Source organism: Aulonocara sp. 'chitande type north' Nkhata Bay, linkage group LG9 (genome assembly GCF_057382095.1).
Source record: "Aulonocara sp. 'chitande type north' Nkhata Bay isolate Kocher_YH1m ecotype deep benthic linkage group LG9, A_spYH_male_GT1.1, whole genome shotgun sequence".
NCBI classification, from domain to species: Eukaryota; Metazoa; Chordata; class Actinopteri; order Cichliformes; family Cichlidae; genus Aulonocara; species Aulonocara sp. 'chitande type north' Nkhata Bay.
In genome coordinates, this window is record NC_141352.1 from 8,421,156 (window position 1) to 8,439,945 (window position 18,790).

General features: G+C 43.4%; 1 protein-coding gene across 6 annotated transcripts; it reads right to left on the minus strand.

The window, feature by feature from the left end:
* Nucleotides 1-3,032: 3,032 nt before the first annotated feature.
* On the minus strand, nt 3,033-18,113 carry LOC147321560 (ribonuclease inhibitor-like). Of its 6 annotated transcripts, XM_086305556.1 has the most exons (7): nt 18,059-18,113; nt 13,862-14,042; nt 8,354-8,527; nt 7,542-7,718; nt 6,689-6,856; nt 5,696-5,869; nt 3,033-4,685 (listed from the first exon to the last, which is right to left on the minus strand). In XM_086305556.1, the coding sequence occupies exons 2-7, from the start codon at nt 13,981-13,983 to the stop codon at nt 4,679-4,681; spliced, it is 822 nt and encodes a 273-aa protein (XP_086161682.1). In that variant the 5' UTR covers nt 13,984-14,042; nt 18,059-18,113; the 3' UTR covers nt 3,033-4,678. The 6 variants fall into 6 exon arrangements, with proteins under 6 accessions (XP_086161682.1, XP_086161676.1, XP_086161677.1 ...); XM_086305550.1 differs by lacking the exon at nt 3,033-4,685 and having other exon boundaries at nt 5,683-5,869; XM_086305551.1 differs by lacking the exon at nt 3,033-4,685 and having other exon boundaries at nt 5,683-5,869; nt 13,862-14,045; nt 18,059-18,108.
* Nucleotides 18,114-18,790: the final 677 nt, after the last annotated feature.

Consider the following 18,790-nt stretch of genomic DNA (forward strand, 5'->3'; position numbering starts at 1 on the left):
ACCGACGGATGGGTACAGGACCTTGAAATGCACCGTGTAGAACGAAAGACCATCGTACGTATCATAAGTTTACCAGTCTCACAAATAGTCCTCATAAATACACATTCGTTAACCGTTTATTAATAGGACCTTTGAGCTCAACGGTAATTAATTAGTAGTGGAAATAATTTCTGGTAGCATCACAGAAATGTAGCAGTGACAATAATACTGTATGCTGTAATCGTACTGGGCAATTAGTGATACAAAAAACCTGTTTTATCCTGTGAATAAAAGTATATGTTTTTGTCAATGTACCATAATAACAGAAGCGAAACGCAATATTGTGTCAGGACAATTCACTATTTATGCACAATAAACAAAGGAGCATAGCGCGACAATTTCTGTTCAGCGCCAGACTTGCTTGTAACCTATATCACCAATTATGTTAAGAAAAATGACGCATTAACTACAACAGCAGACTGAGCTGTGTGTAAATGCTTGGAGCAGACTAACCTGTGAGCTGGAGTGTTCTGGGACGTTATATTTGATCTTTGAATGGCTGCAATCCAGTCGCCTCTTTGTTACTTCGGAAACATGGCTGAACAATTTCTCTTAAACGACGTAATCCGATAACAACCGATCTCTTTACCCGTCAGCTTCTCGTGGCTGTCATGCGACCGGCTATTGCAGTTAATAATACAACAGCTTCTTGACATTTTTGTGTTTCTTTTTATCGCTGTATAACTGATTTCAATTGAAAGCCTGCGTGCGCTAGTACCGCTTGCCACGAGTTCCCAGAATCCTTTGCGGTTCTACCCGTGAATGACGTCACATTTTCAATCTCTATATAATATGCATGTTAAATTTTATATTTGGGGTGAAATATCAAGTCTTTTCAAGTAAACCGGTTCAAGTCCAATTCAAGTCCCAAGTCATTGGTGTAAAAGTCCAAGTCAAGTCACAAGTCTTAGAACATTTTTTCAAGTCAAGTCTAAAGTCATAAAATTAATGACTCGAGTCTGACTCGAGTCCAAGTCATGTGACTCGAGTCCACACCTCTGCTTTTAACTCTGTGATAAACCCTAGCACTATCACTTATAGGGATGCCTCCCCTGCTCTTTGTGATAAATTCTTAAAGTATTTCTCTGAAAAAGTCTCAGCTCTAAGGGCTTCTCATCCATCTCATTCATCGTCAGTTTTAGACCCAGTTCCAGTCTCTGAATGTTTGACTGTCCCTGAGTGTCTGAGAGCTGCTGAGCGCGCAGGTGTTTCACTGCTGCTGCATCTAATAAACGCCAGAGAACAACCGCAGCTTGGATGACCTGTTTTCTCAGGAAACGGCAGCTGTCGAGCAAGACAGCGGAAACACAGACGACTGATGTGCTGAGAAAGGAGCGCGAGCCGCCGGGTTCAGATGAACGGGTCAGAAAACGAGCCCTGTGCACCTGAAGCTCACCTGAAGCTCACTCGCTGATGTGTTTAAGGACGCACAGCATGTGTCACGCGCATCTTTACGAGCTCACAGCAGCGCGAACAAACTGGACACCGGATGTCTGTGGGGGACATCCAGTGAGAGACGTCACTGTCACACGTGCTAAACTTATCATCTCAGATCAACGTGATGTTCCAGAGAAGATGAGCGAGAGGAGCAGAGGAAACGAAGGAAAAGTCTCCGAGTTTGGGAGCTTTGTGCGCGTACTGCTGAATAAATCAGGCCCAAGCAGCTCTGACGCGCTCTGCGCTCTTTCTTCATCAAAGATAAAAACCTGTAACACGGGAACCTTCGTTCGGTGTAAAGTCTGTGCTGGCAGGGATGACTCCACAGCCCGCGGGCTCTGTGGGAGGATGTTCTCGCCATAGAGCAGGTGCACAGCGGCTGTTCGCGTCTCCGCAGTCAAACACAGAGACAAACACAGAAAAACAAGCAGCACGTTGCGTGAACACTCACCAGCCTCAGCCTCTTCCCTCTGTTCTCTCCAAACTAACGGACTCGAACTTGCGAGTCTTCTTACCTTCCTCTCTGCAGGAAATCGATGCTGCTGTGTAACCCCGGGGTGAACCCTCGCGGGCAGAAACCGCACACCATGAAAAAGCAGCGTTCAGGTGACAGCTGTAACCGCTTTGCCTTAAAAGGTTTGGAGAAAACCTAACAGAGAGCTTCTCTGTAACAGCGGGAACTAAACTTCTGTAGTTTTTTGTCAGCACAGAGACGTCATGTTTCTGAAGCTGTTGAATGTCTGAGCAGCGAGAGGACTCGATTCTGTGACAGCACAGCGCCTTATTATCGCAGGCCTCAGTTTAATGGTGTTTATTACTGGTTTTTAGTTGTGGTTGGTGGATGCAGTTGTAGCTTCTGAACTCTTTTGGTCTGTCAGATGTTTTGTGACACGTCATAAGCAGTGCTGAAATTTATCAGGATGCTCTTAGAATGACAGGACTGTTCAAGGACGTTTTATTTATTCGTGCTCTGTTTTAACTGCATTGATGCCCAACAACATCACAATATGGAGGAAATAAATATTACAATTATGCAGTTTGGTGTGATGAATAGATTCTGTTGATGGCGCTGCAGTCTTCATAAACCGCTGTGGATCAGAGCTGCTGGCTTTAAAGGACGATCGCCCCCTGCTGGTACTAGAGGCGAAGCATGACCAGATGTTCTCTAGTGTCCCAGCTTTGTTGGATACTAACGTTGGAGTTGGCAGTAATGATATCAGTCAAAAACATGTATACCTGCGAAACAACACTAGCAGCTGTGGCAGGTGTGGAACATCAGTGGGACAGGTGGAGTCCACAGCTGCTGTGGGGACAGTTTCTTAGAGGCTGACGATCCAATCCCACCACAAAGACTTCAAGCTCCCTCTGCAGACATGTAAAATGTTGTGATAAGAGTCACGGACGGACAAAACAGCTCAATAAACACTTCATCACTGCTGTTAGCTTCCCACTGACAGTTCTAATCTGCGGGTAAAAATCACAAAGTAACAGATTAGTAGTATTTTTTATTTTAATATTATTTTTTTCAACACTCACCAAGTGAAAGCAAGCCCCCAACATTTAAACTGAAAAAGTAAGATTTAAAAGGGTAAATATAAGAATTTAATTTAAACTGAAAGATAAAATCAGACCATGAAAATACCACATACGAGAGATTATTGCATTTTCACAAGTTCATATTAAAACTTCAGTTTTAATTGGTACTTTTTCCATGGCTGAAATTTGGCTTCTTTCAATTTGTATAAACTGCTCAGAATTATTATTTTAAACAACTAACGTGAAAGTTCCTGCATCACACACGTTTCTTTGAACGGGAGTCTCGTTTAGTTACAAACGTGCACCGCCTCGATAAAGCAGGTGTTACTCACATGACTCGAGTGCTGCAGAAGTCCAGAGACATGAAAAGCAGGCTCTGTCACATCGATAATTACATACATCAATAACACACATGCATGATAAACAAAGCTACTCGCATATATAATTTTCTCCTTTCTAAAACAGCTGACTTTGCTCATATGATCATGTAAGTTGCACCAGCCCAACTCCAAATGGCATCGTCAGCTTTAGTCTGCAGGACGTGGCGGTACTGTTTCAATATGAAACGTCTGCACACTTTAGTTTCCATGGTGACTCCTCCAGCCGTTTCACTGACTGTGTGCTGATGTTCGCTTGCATCCTAACATTTAAAGCTTCTAATTGTAAAAGTTTGCAGATTTGGTGGAAGCCTCTTGTCTTTGTCCCAACTGGAACATCAATCTCTCACTGAAGTTGAATGTTTTTTTTCATTCCTTTAAACAAACAAGCGGTTCCTGAGATCCTCTGTTAACATTAGCAGACCCTGAGGCAGAGAGGATGAGGCACAGCTTCATCAGTGACACGCAGCAGACCGCAGGCTCATCACTCTCAGAAGGTTATTTAAAATTAAACAGCTTGAAACTAACTAGAAAAAGTTGTAAAAACAATGAAGAGATTACCAAACTTTACACTGTTGCACCTGTTCAGTTATCATGGGCTTGGATGCTGTTTTCCAAGGCTGAATGATCAGACATGAGCTTTAATGACTGTAAAATTAATAACTGGGTCAGCACAGGATGGAATTTATTTAGATGTTGTGTAATCCACACAGGGCAAAAGTATAGAAATAGAAAATACAAACAAATGTCTCTTGCACCTTGACCACTCTCTTTATATCCGCTAACAGACAACAGGACTCTGACTGGAATATGAGGAGCAGTAGAGTTCCAGTAGAGTTAACTGTACTGAACAGAAACTAGACAGCCGGGAGTGCAGAGGCATCTATCTGTATATGTGTTTATGTTTAACCATGAAACAATCACTGAACATTTCCACGTGAAACATTTTTTACATCACAAAATATTTTTTCCCAACAATCCGGTGCAACGTGTCAGTCCAGATACACTGATGATCCTGTCAGATCCAGAGGGACACACAGGGATGATGCTGGACTCTACATTGTGTCTGACAGTGGAGCTGTTCTCAGAGCAGTTCACTCTGCAGCACTGACAGTCATCTGCACTTCATTCCTCTGTCAGTCACTGCTGGATGAAGCTCTCCTCTCCACCTCCCAGTAACATGGCCCAGTCAGAGCGTCTCTACACACAAGCTGCTGCTGCTTCAACCTCTCTGGATCATCAGGACACAGCTGCTCCTCTCAGCACACACACCGTCCTGTTTACCATCATCACCACCTGCAGAGAGAAGGAGGAAGAGCAGAGGAGATAAACGAGTGTTTCCAGAGACTGTAAGCTCTCATGAAGCTCACACACCTGCAGTCTTTTATCATTAATTCTGTCTTTGATTTCAATCCAGCTCACAGTAGAAATAAACTGCTGAGAGACCTGAACGATTTCATGCTGTTCCACTAAACCACAGAGTTGTTGAAGAACATTCATTTTCTTTCTTTTTTCTTTTTTGGCCTGTCCCGTTTGGCTCTTTTGCATCAGAATTGTTGTCTAAAGGCAAAGAAAGATACCCAACGGATTTACTTTACCAAATTGACCATCCCAGCCTTGCCATAATGGTCCATTTGATTCACCTTTTATTGTTTATTTTATTTTCACTTGCTGCACACGGGACAGACTTGACTGGGGGAAAGAAGGGGAGAAAGAAAGAGGGAAAGAGAAACAGCTGAGAAGAGGGACGGGGGAGAAGGGCAAAAAACAAAAACCAACAGAACGGGCAGAAAAAAAAAATGCATATATCAATCACCTGGATCACCTGCTGAGAAAGAAAAAAGAAAGCAAGCAGAAGAGAACAAGAGTAATAGAATAAACAACATCACAATGATATATGGGAATATGACAGTAAATACTAAATGTTAAACATTATTGTGCAGCACATAAGATCAACAGAACACAGTGTGCTTTGAGGTAGGAGCCAAAAAGGGTGTAGTTTGTGGGTGTGATCACCCGTGTGTACACCTGTGAGCATGGACGCGCTTGTTTTTTTAAAAGGTTCCTTCATGTAATGATCTGCTAGAGGGTGTGACTAATAAATACAGAGGACACTGAACATGTCAGCTTCTGATTGGCTGTTATCAATTTCTCTGTCCAATCCCGAAGCCTGTCACCGTTCTCCTCTCACAGCTTCACTGAGAAGCTGCAGCTTTACAGGAAACACTGGATCTTTGTTTCATACTGACTGTGTTTAGTACAATACTGCTGACAGCACCACCCATTCACTCCATCACTCTACTGACCTCAGTTTCTCCAGTCTGCAGTCTGGACTCTCCACCAGCTCGAACAGCCGCTTCATGTCCGATTCCTGCAGATCGTTTCCCCGTAAGATCAGCTCTCTCATAGCAGAAGAGTTGGACTTCAGCGCTGCTGCCAGATAATCACAGCTGATCTCTGACAAACCACAGCCCTCCAATCTGTATAAAGAATGAAAGTCCAACAAGACAGACTAAGTGTTGGACATGTGTTGTGGCTCCATTAGGGGAGCTTCTAAATGTGATGTGATAGCCCCTCTGGGTCTGTCAGGTCACAGGACTGAAGAGAGCTCAAACTGGGCACACAGTTGTTCCAGTCTGGACCAAAGACTCTATACTGGGACTTAGGGACTGCTTTGACTGCTCCCACTGGGACTTTTTAAAGGCTCATGTTCTCACTTAGATCATCCACACTTCAGTCAAAGGTTTGGACACACCTTCTCATTTATTGCTTGGGACCATCAATTGTGTTGTGCAGAAGTCAGGTTGGTACATAGCTGTTAGCCCTATTTGACAACTGTTAGAATTCATATTAGAACCAATCAGCTAAGTAAAAATAAAACAACAGTCCATCATTTCTTTAAGGAAAATCACTAAAACTTTGAATGTGTCCCCAAGTGCAGTCACAAAAACCATCAACCGTTAAATCACAAGGTGTGTCGTGTATTTCTACTTCTTTCTGGGGAAAATGGGGATTACATTGAAAACAGGAATTATTTTCCACAATAACCAGCCTTGGATTAGTAAATCACTGAAACATGTCCATGAGGGAGGGGACACAAACATGTTTCCGAAGAAAACAAGCGTATCAGGATGGACGAGTTAAATTTACTGTGTATTATCCAGAAATGAGAATGTTGCTCTGCTACAGTCATTGGCCTAATCCTCACTGCACATCATTTTATTAAAAGCTTTCTGTTTACTGTCAGCACAGCTTTTACATCATATTCATATCACTACAAGAACAACATGGTGACTGACCTCAAAGACTCCAGCTTACAGTCTGGCCTCTCTAGGAAACCACACAGCTTTCTCACTCCTGAATCCTGTAGACTGTTCCAGCTCAGACCCAGATCTTTAAGATGGGAGGGGTTGGACTTCAGAGCGATGGCGAGAGAACTGATATCTGACAAACTGCAGTCATCCAATCTGAATGAAGAATAAAAGATGCAGGTTTATTAGACAGTGTTTTTGCCTGAAATCATTCAGTGTTTCATAATCTGTTCAGAGCTGAAGACGGTCGTTACGATGTCGATTCAATATGAGCCCAAAATAAAACTGATAAATAAAAGGCCTCCATCTTTCTACGTCATGAGCCTGGGTCTTCGACCCAGTGTTTTGTTCTGGACTCATTCTATGTCTCATGTGGAATTTTATGTTCAAGCTCTCTATTATTTAGTCTTGAGTTCAGCATGGTTCTGGCTCTCGTCCCCAGAGTGGAAGTCAGTCATGACCCCGTCTCTCTGTGTCCTGTCTCCGTGTTCCCTGTTTAGTTCTGTACAGTTTACAAGTCTTGGTCCCGGTCTCAGTGTTTGTTGCTTCCTTTTTTACTTTGTGTATCTTGTCAGTAAACGTATGAAAATACTTTTAAAAGTCCAACATTTATGGTTCATGCACTCCAAAGACGACCAGTGGGTGGGACTGGAGTCTTTGCCAGGCTGATTCTGGCCCCTGGGCCTTATGTTTAACACCCCTGGTTTAAACCTTAGAATAAAACAAACTTTAACATGAAGATCCTCATTGTGGATCAGTATAATATCAGCTTTACGTCTTCATTGTCAGGACAACTTTCACATCATATTCATGTCAGAACAAATCAAGCACGATGACTTACATCAGCGTCTCCAGTATACACAGTGAACCCTGCAGAAAACCACACAGCTGCTTCAATCCTGAATCCTGCAGGTTCATGTTGTGACTCAGGTCCAGATGTTTAAGGTGGGATGGGTTGGACTTCAGAGCTGAACCCATATCAGATACCCTGATATCTGACAACCAGCAGCGCTCCAATCTAAATAAAAAATAAAAATGGAGATAAAGTCATAATTGTGAACACATCAGTTCTTCTCTGTGTGCTGAGCTGTCAGACTTAGTGGAGTGGATTCAGGACACAGACACCCTCTGTGCTTTTACTTTTTTTTTTTTACTCTTATTTCCTCCCCAGGTGTTGATAGCCCAGATCTTGTTCTTCCCATTCAGCGGACTCCTCAGGACTTGCCTGACCCTTTGCAGATATTTGGTGGTCAAATTCTCTGGATTATTTGGAAAGATCATTTTATTCATGTGGTCATTTTATAATAATTTAAATGTTGTTTGACAAACTCAGGACAAGCATTTATTACTGCTTTACACAGACTTTACAGAGTACAGTGGCGTTGTCTTTCCTCGTCATGAATAATCATCAAGAGTTTATGTAATACCAGTGAGGCTTCACCTGACTCCTGTGTGTTTTAGAAAATATTTGAACATTTCAATAATTCCTTTCAGTTACATCCGATGATGTGCTTGATGTTGCTCTATGTGTACCTCTGACATGTTAACCATTTACCAGAGGAGGTCATATCAGAGACGTCTCCTCCAGAAAGTATCAAACACCACAGATCTGAAATATAGAAAAACAACAACAGCTGCTGTCAGTGAACCCACCTCAGAGTCTCCAGCTGACAGTTTGGACTCTCCAGTCCAGCACACAGAAGCTTCACTGCTGAATCCTGCAGTTTGTTCAGACTCATGTCCAGCTCTGTCAGATGGGAGGGGTTGGACATCAGAGCTGAGGCCACGACTTCACAGTCAGTATCTGAGAGCCCACAACCGATCAGTCTGTGATCAGAGAAAATATGAAAGGTTTCAAGAAAGTTACATGAAAAAAGCATTTTCTTCATTTTTCTTTACAAGAGAGATTCAATTTTTTTTTTACATTTTATTGACCCAATATGCAGACATTTTTGATCTATCAGCCCCAAAATTATAGATCTTTGTTTATTTTGATTGTTAAAAAAAAAAGAAAAGAAAACGAACTGCAACTTTTTTTTGTTTAATTTATGTTTCATAATTTCTGAGCTAATCAACCATTGCCACAGATTTTACATAAAAATGCCTTTATTTAAAGAACAAAAACACATATTTAATTAAGGTATGTGACATATGAAGCTAAAATTAACAGCAATCGTTATATACTGTACATTCAAACTTTGGCCCATAACATTTTTTGATGATGATGGAGCAGAAATTATTCTAAAAATGTAATAATTTGGGAGCCACCCAGGTCTTGAAAATGAAAAATAGTGTTACACACTACAGCATCAGATTTCACTCGACATGGGTTTGAGGAATTGTTCAGTGAGCATAAATCCAGAAGCTTTCGGTGAAGTTCCAGTGTGAGGCTGACGCACGGATACATTAATGTGACATCACTTACAGTTTTAGGGAGGACTCACAGCGGCGTGTTAGTTCATGCTTTAAAGTCAGTGATGTCCCCGAATTGAAAGAAAAAAAGCAGTGTTTTTAGCAGTTTATGAAAGATCGACAAACTCTAACATAACGTGATCCAAATCATCCATGAAGTGAATTTAATCAGCTACATCTGACATCTGTGGTCATGAAGTCATTTGAGCGCCTGGTTCTCTCCTATCTCAAGACCCTCACGGCCCCCCTCCTGGACCCCCTGCAGTTTGCATACAGAGCCAACAGGTCTGTAGATGACGCCATCAACATGGCCCTACACTTCATCCTGCAGCATCTGGACTCCCCAGGAACCTACGCCAGGATCCTGTTTGTGGACTTCAGCTCTGCCTTCAACACCATCCTTCCAGACCATCTCCAAGACAAGCTTTCCCAGATGAATGTGCCTGATCCCATCTGCCGGTGGATCACTGACTTCCTGACGGACAGGAAGCAGCATGTGAGGCTGGGAAAGAATGTCTCGGACTCCCGGACCATCAGCACCGGCTCCCCTCAGGGCTGTGTTCTTTCTCCTCTGCTCTTCTCCCTGTACACCAACTGCTGCACCTCCACCCACCAGTCTGTCAAGCTAATCAAGTTCGCAGATGACACCACCGTTATTGGGCTCATCTCGGACGGGGATGAGTCTGCCTACAGGAGGGAGGTTGAACGTCTGGTGTCCTGGTGCAGCCACAACAACCTGGTGCTGAATGCCCAGAAGACAGTGGAGATTATTGTGGACTTCAGGAAGCACACAGCTCCACTCCCCCCCATCATCCTGACTGACACCCCCATCACCTCTGTGGACTCATTCCGCTTCCTGGGTACCACCATCACCCAGGACCTGAAGTGGGAGCCCACCATCACCTCCGTCATCAAGAAAGCCCAGCAGAGGATGTACTTCCTGAGGCAGCTGAAGAAATTCAACCTGCCAACACGGACGATGATTGTCGCGCTGACCTAGTAGGTGTGGCTGTTATTCCTCTTTTCCTCCTCCTGCCCTCTACCTGTTCGGTGCTGCTGCTTACCCATGGCCGCTGATTAGACCTTGGGTGCAATCAACAACTAAGCACGGCCTGGTGTGCGCCGCCCTGCCAGGTGAGCCACATTAGAGCAATCAAGGGTGGGCGTGCCGAGTAAACCTTTAAATGCATGCAGCAGTCATTTGACCCGGGTGCAACATACTGAGAGGACGGCAAACAAAGCACTTTTCCACTGTGAGGAAGACTTTGAACAAGACAGGCTATCGGTAAGCTCTTGAGTTCACATTTTGCTTTTGCAGATGTATCTGGGACTATGGAAGCTCAGTTGTGCAAATGTTTTACGCTTAGGGAAATAGTTGCTGCATTTAAGTTTAATTATATTGACAAAAATGAATGTTTAAGTTTGAATAAATTGTTTGTGCAGTTAGTGTTCCCACATATTTATGTTAATTAATATTAAAAATAGTTACCCCAAATCCTTGGGTGGATCATAAAACTAGTGAATAAATGTTTGGTTTTGATTTAAAGAAAATAATTCTTTGTAAAGAAAATCCTTAGTTAAAGTCTATTAAAATGTTTGAACTCTAAAATGTATACTTTAAAATACAATTGTTTATAAAAAAGTGTTAATGCAAAGAAGACACATTTTGTATATTTAAGAACCACAGTTAAATTAACACAGTTAACCACATGGTAAATGGCTTTACTGAAGTGTATTTTGTTATTTCATCTGTCTTCTGTGTAATGCATGTAATTTATCTGAATGGTTAATGGAATGTTCTTTATTTTTGTGTTGAAAGGTTTTTTACCTGCTGCTACCTACCAGCTATCAAACTAGTTGGTCTAAATAAAGTTGAGTGAAATTCAAAGTCTGGTCTTTTTCAAGTGTGGACACCTCACAGTCAGAGGAACACTTGACAATGATGCAGTTCTACACTGCAATCATCGAGTCCATCCTCACCACCTCCATCACCGTGTGGTACGCTGGAGCCACTATCAGGGACAAACAGAGACTGCAGCGTGTTGTGCGCTCTGCTGAGAAGGTGATTGGCTGCAGACTCCCATCTTTGCAGGACCTGTACACCTCCAGGACACTGGGGCGTGCAGCTCGGATCTCAGCTGACCCTTCTCACCCTGGACACAGTCTGTTTGACCTGCTCCCCTCAGGCAGGAGGCTCCGGTCCATTCGCACCAGAACCTCTCGCCATAAGAACAGTTTCTTCCCCTCTGCTGTTGGACACATGAACAATAACCACATGACTGTTCCCACCACTAACACATGACCCTACGCTGTGTTCACTGCATCATTCCATGTTTGGCACTGATCACCACCTGCACTCATGTATATATCTTTCTACGTAGCACTCTTAATTCTTATTCTCATGTATATATCTCATGTATATCTCATGCACATATCTTTCTACGTAGCACTTTTAATTCTTATTCCTACTTTTATTTTTTCATGTCTATTTAAGTGTTATTTATGACAGTATGTTTGCACTGAAGCACCGCAGCAATTTCCTAATGTTGTAAACCTGCTCAACATTTGGCAATAAACCCCTTTCTGATTCTGATTTCTGATTCTACAGTCTGTAGTACCAGTCTGTACCACAAGGTGGAGAAGAGAGTCTAGAGTTTTTTTGGCTGGGGCAGTTCATGGAGCTCTCTACACTCTCTGTGACACCACCTGTGAGACTCAAATAAAATAAGCCAAAAGGTGAAGGCAGCTGCTCTACACCTCTGTACAAACGCAGTAGCTGTGTTACATTCATGTATGATTAAACCAGTCAACTGATTTTCCTTTTTTCTTCGAATCATTAAAATCTTCAAACAACCAGAGCAATAAAAACGGGTGATAACCAGAGGAGCTCTGTGCAGTCCTGGTCACAATGACTTATGAGTGTGGATTCATTTTATATTACCCCCTTCCCAACCCCCTGACTGTGGTTCAGGGGGTTGGGAAGCTCATCTTGTAACTGGAAGGTTGCCAGTTCGATCCCCAGCTCTGTCTGTCCCTGGGCAAGACACTTTACCCTACCGCCTGCTGGTGTTGGCCAGAGGGGCCGATGGCGCGATATGGCAGCCTCGTTTCTATCAGCCTGTCCCAGGGCAGCTGTGGCTGCCTCCACCAGTGTGTGAATGAAGGAATAGTGGAATTGTAAAGCGCTTTGAGTCTCTAGAAAAGTGCTATGTAAATGCAATCCATTATTAATATACACAAACTACACCTTTCTTGGCTGCTACCTCAAAGTGTCTGTGAAGGTTCTCAGTCATCCAGGTCATCGTAGTCAAAGGAGCTTGGAAAGAAAAGCGTCTGGACTTCTTTAAGTTACTTGAAGACGTTTCACCTCTCATCCGAGAAGCTTCTTCAGTTCTAAGGTCAAATGGTGGAGAGTCCCAGATATAAACCTAGTGGGAGTTTCCCCCCACAGAGGGACAAAAGGACCCCCTGATGATCCTCTAATCGCCTGAGCCAAGGTGGGAAACTGGGTGTGGGTCCCAATCAGCCAGAGTTTCGGGTGAGTTCATTGTGAAACCTGGCCCCACCTTATCATGTGATTTCCTGAGGTCAGATGACCCAGGATGTGAGTGGGCGTTAAGGCGTCTGGGAGGGATCTCAAAACTGGATTATAGATGGCAGAGAGTTGGTGTCATAAACCCCGCCTCTGTTCAAAGATGGTCACTCACAGTGGACATAGATGCTTCTTTCACTCCTCTTTCAAACCATCTGTCCTCTCTGTCCAAAATGTGAACATTGGCATCCTCAAAGAGTGACCTTTGACCTTTAGATGCAGATGGACTGCTGAGTCTTGTCCTGTGGAGGTGGCTCTTCTGTGTTGTGCCATGCGCTTGTGAAGTGGTTGTTTGGTCTCTCCAATGTAGAGGTCTGAGCATTCCTCGCTGCACTGTACAGCATACACCACATTGTTAAGTCTGTGTTTTGGCGTTTTGTCTTTCGGGTGAACCAGTTTTTGTCTGCGCGTGTTGCTGGGTCTGAAATGCACCGGGATGTCATGCTTGGAGAAAACTCTCCTGAGTTTCTCTGATACACCGGCTACATAGGGGATGACAATGTTGTTGCGTCTGTCCTTCTTATCCTCCCTCGCTGGTGTCTGATCTTCTTTTCTGTGCCTCTTTGCTGACTTTAAGAACGCCCATTTAGGATAGCCGCACGTTTTGAGTGCTTCCTTTACATGTGTGTGTTCCTTCTTTTTCCTTCAGGCTTAGAGGGAACATGTTCTGCCCGGTGGTGTAGCGCAGCGCAGTTTCCTGGACTGCGCTGTGCACATTGAAGAGAACGGCAACCTCAACATCGAAGTTTACCGGAAGCCCACACATACGGACCAGTACCTCCTCTTTGACTCCCATCACCCTCTGGAACACAAACTTGGAGTAATTAGGACCCTACACCACCGGGCAGAACATGTTTTTTTCTCTCCCTCTCTTTCTTTCATTTTGTCTCCCTGTCCTATCCCCCAGTCATGTCTGTCCCGTCTGTAATGACCAAAAAATCAAATCAAATAAATACATAATAATAATAATGGTCAATCAAATGGACCCATATGGCAAGGCCATGATGATCTACTTGGTAAAATAAATCCACTTGGCATCTTTCTTGGCCTTCAGACACCAATTCTGACGGCTAAAGATCCAAACGGGACAGACAAAAAAAAAGAAAAAAAGAAACTGAAACTACTAAGGTGAATACTGTTAGCACATCTGGACCCACCGAGCCTTTTTGCAGCTCTTCACAAGTGCAATCACTCTGTGTCGTCCCTGCTCTGCTATGTTGTAGTCCTCGATGTCAAACTCATCCACGATCTCCTCCGCCTCGTCCATCATGTAGTCCATAGTTCTGCTGTTGAGAAGCACTGACGGCTTCAGCCTCAGGGATGATGTTCAGCTTTAATCTGCTGAACAGGAACAGCAAAAGATCAAAGGGAAGCACTTTCACCAGATGAACACACGAGACTCACGATTCATTTAAAGGATTTTCTGTGTGACGTCTTAATCTTCACAGAGTTGTCTTCGGAGTTATGGAGGACCAGAATGTTCAACACAGCCAAGCTCTTTTTGTGTTAGCTAAACAAAACCTAAAACCCCAAGTGCACTCACATGAGCGTCATGTCACAGGTCATGTGACTCTTCTTCTGTGACCCCTGTGAGATCTGCTTGCTCCAGTCAGAGAGATTATCAGACAGTAATAAAATGGTGATAAAAATCTATTAAAAACTATAAAATATAACCGCAAAATCCAAATCTGCACATACTACGAGATTAATGCTGCAGGAAATTGTGCAAATTGCCGGTTATTTCTAAGGAGATGGCTGCACAACTTTAAAGTGGCTCCATTTAAGCATTACAGCTTCCTGTCCCACGGCACACTGACGCTGTGTCCATGTAGGATGGAGGTGACTTCTACAGGGACAAACACACAGCTCCATCCTAGAGTGAACACAGACAAGTCTGAGAAGAAAACAGCAGCTTCAGCTTCGACCTGACACATTTTACATCCCAGTTTGATTTTCTTTAGAAACGTCTCGAGATTATTCACCAAACGGTTTGTTAGAGCACAGAGAAAGTCCTGGATTTAAACAGTAACAAGAGCCCAATATATCCCTGAGGATTAAATTACAGACAGCTGTGTTAACAGCAGAGCTCCAACACTATCAGAAACTTCTGCTTTTTAATTTATCAAGAATGTTCACATGACAAACAACAGACTCATTACACTGGGGAGAAATCACGTCTGTAAGCTAATAAGCTGCTGTCAGTTCAAAGGGAAATTTATGAAGACAAAGTCACAACTATCTGAACATTTTTTTAAATACTCCAATTATTGCATAATAAATGAATTATTAAGAGACTTAAAGCCTTAATAATGAATTTATTAATAACCTCAGACCATTTTAAAAAAGGACTCAATTTAAAAACTTGTTCCTCCAAATAAAGTCTGAAACCCGTCTGTTTGTGCAGGGTGGAAGGAGGACACTGTGGGCGCGCTGCAGCCAAACTACACACACCTGCAGATTGACTACAAACAGGTCATTCTGCATTACTGAGGCTGTAATGAAGTGACATGAGATCAGGTCCTCATATTTCCTCACAGACAGACCGAACGGATGCAAACTGAACTGTGTGAGCTGAGTTTTTATATTCAAATCAGCTTCACACAAAGAAACAAGCTGATTAGAAACAGTTTTTGTTCAGTGTTCAGCTGCAGCTTTAACAGCCTGTGGAACATATCAGCTTTGGCATGATGAAAACTGGCTGTTAACGTGACCTGTGTCAGTTATCATTGATGTTGACGCTTCATCAGTCAAACAATCTGGATCCTTCAGACCAAAGAAACAATGAAATGTGGGAGAGAAAAACAGGAAGAAACATCCACCAGGACCAGGCTCAGGGAGGCAGTTATTGGCTGGTTCTGAGGGATTTTCTAAACGCGCAAATCAGTCCGTGCATGATTGCATCGCCCCGCCCATCAAAAAGTCACCTGCGCGAATAGATCAGCTGTCGTCGGTTTCTGGACTGAGTAACGTCGCCCAACCGTAGTCTGTATACTAGTTTAAAAGTCTTTCTAAAAGTGCAGTGTTGTTGTCCTTCCTGCTCCTGTCAAAGACGACATGTTTCATGTCAAAGACACTTTCAAACTGCAGGATTTATCGAAGTAGGGTTGCCAACTCCCTGAAAAATAAATAAGGGACACCTCGTGGCCAGGGCCGGGCGACCCAGTTGTCTTCACCCTTCCCAGTGTGGTAGCTCTTTTTTTTGTGTGTAAAATTATTTTTTAACCATTTGACTTGAACTTGATTTAAGCAGATGCATATTCTTTGTGATATGACCGTATGGGAAACAAATGATCATTTAGCCATTTATTTTTAGCTCAAAATGACAACATTAACACAGTAAAACAGGTCTCCTTCTTAAACAGAAGCCTGTCATGCTTAACTTTTGAGAATATAAGTAAATCTTTCTTTAAAAGAACTCTGTCCTGCTTAACTTAAAATTATATAAATTAATAGAAAACAATAGAACAAAAATATTCTTGTAACAGTGCACATTTAGTGCATTTAGTACAGTTGGCTTCAGTTGAGGTATTATTTCAGCTTTTCTAAAGCTAATCAGCTGCTCCTGTTTGTAAACCCACTTGTTCCCATGGTTACGCATCATAACTCATCATCATTATTCATCTATGTATTACTTTTATGTATTAGTCATCTATTTGTTGTAATCATCTATCCTTGCATTTGTTTATTACACAAAATAAATTATATTATCACACTTCTGGCCACATAGCGCTGATATTCACTGCACATGCCCATATTAACCTTAACCAGAGGGTTTAAACAACAAACCAGTGTTTACATACCATATCTGCTTCTGCCGTGGCCTGGTGGACAAGAAATTGGTTAAGGGTTCCCCGAGCTTTCACGCCCCTCATGTTCTTCATGTGCCACCACTAGAAGCAAGAAAAAGTGCGCCGGCACACAGTGCAGTGTGCTTTATAGTGCACTTTTCCAGCCAGGTGTTTCCCTTTTCCCATTCCTCCTTTTTTTCTTTCTCTGAGGGGAACAAACATTGCTGCTCTGATGCTGGGCTCACACTGTGCGATTTTTGGCCCATTTTGAGCCGATTTTTGAGTCGTGCGACCGATTTGGTGATCGGCCCGATTTTGGCCTTCATCGTGCGTCGTGTAGTATACGTGGGGTAACGAGAAGCGATTAACACCTCACGACCAGCTCCCGATCATCAATCGCTCGTGACGTGTCACCACAGCCGCTCACACTGCTCACGCGCAAACACGTAAACGCCGGTGAAAAAGACGGAGCAGCACAGCTGTGCAGCCTGTGATCTGGACACAAGCGATGGAGGCACAACTTGTAGAACTTTGGAAAGCTCATCCGAGCCTTTTCGATGTGGCACCACAAAATTATCACGACCACAACAACCGTGAAAATAGTTGGATCTACACTGCTGCTCAATCACAGCTGCCTGATCATGTTTTTCATTAGCAATTTAGCAAAGTTGATGGTGGTGGTGTGTCTGTGTGAGTGAAAGACAGAGAGAGAGAGGGACAGATTTTCTGTTATAACCTTCATGTTATGGACGCACAGTGTGAGCACTCAGGTCGCATCAGAGCATCGGGCGGTATAGTGTGAGACCTGCATCGTGACCTATGAACGTCTAACCCCTGCGAGTCAATCGTGCAGTTTGAGCAGGAGCTGAATAACGTGACTGAAAAAATCGCACAGTGTATGTCCAGCTTTAGGTGTACTGTCGTCCGAGACTTGCACCGCAGTGTCTGCGTTTGTTTCCCTGTTGGCCATGCTTCTTGTTGTGGTCATCTGTTGTCTTCCGGTATTTTCTCCGTAAGCGACCTTTCCTCGACCAATGAGATGAGCGGTAATCTGAATTGTCATAAGTGTGCTGTCAGCTCATTGGTCACAAAGCAGGAGAGGGGCTGGGAATTATGTTTTCAAACAAAGCGTTAATTCCATTAACATTTATAGACTACTTTTGATTCTCACTGTATTACAGGACAAAGTGCGTCCCTTATTAGCTCAATACGGGACGTGTACTTGTGTTTCTAAATACGGGACGATTCCGTCTTTTAAGGGACGGTTGGCAACCCTAGCCGGACACTGTTAGTGGTTCAGGATGAGGGACACACCTGACACATGTTTCACACGTTACAGCCAACGTGTTATTCACAGCGGTTCCGTTAAACGCACATTTAACAGCAGCGCCTACAGCGTCGCATGGATGACGAACCCGGAAGTGAAACAGCGCAGACAGTTTTCTTTGAGCTGGCTTTGAGTCACTGATCACAGAGTTCACCGTGACTGTCCTTCTCCCCTCTGCAGTCCACAGACACGCACACACTCCCACAGCAAAGCTACAACCACGCTGTGCCAACACTCACCCGCCTCCACCTCCAGCGCACCACCAACTCTGCTCCTTCCGCCTTCCTGTGCTTGTGTAATCACGTGATCAGAATCGCCCCTCCCTTCTCCAAACTCAGTAAATCAGGAGTGTGTGTCTGTGTGTGTGTGTATGTCACTGATATTCAGCGTGTACAGTTTATGAAAACAGTCGCTTGGGTTATTGAACGATCTGCACGGACAGCAGCTGTTCAGGAGTCACGCGGGGCGGGAGACACTGTGACGTTTCACAGGTGAGCTCTTCACCTGCAGGTCTTTGTCTGGAGCGAGCTTTCTGTGTGGCTCCTTCTTCCCGCTGCTCCCCGAGACTAACGGCTGTTCCAATTCATTTTCATCTCAGTTCTTCAGTTTTGTTTTGTTTTAAATGTCATTCAAAATTTGAAGATTAGGATTGTGAGCTTTTCCTCGGTTGAACAAGGACAAATCCAAGAAATAAAAAATGTTCCTGAAGAAAACTGAACGTTTGATGGCAAATATGAGGAGAGAAACTCTCAAAACACAGAAAGTTAAAGGTTGAAATCGATTTCCAGAATAAAGATGAAGGTGGTGTCTGACCGATGTGCGCTGAGGTTCAGGAACAACGCTGACATTAACCAGGCACAATAAATGTTTCAGTTGGTTGTCATTCAGCACATTTATGTTTTACATCATTCAGTGAAATACTCTCTTTTTTTCTTCAGGCCGACTGCACGCCTGCGACAGCATGATGACGG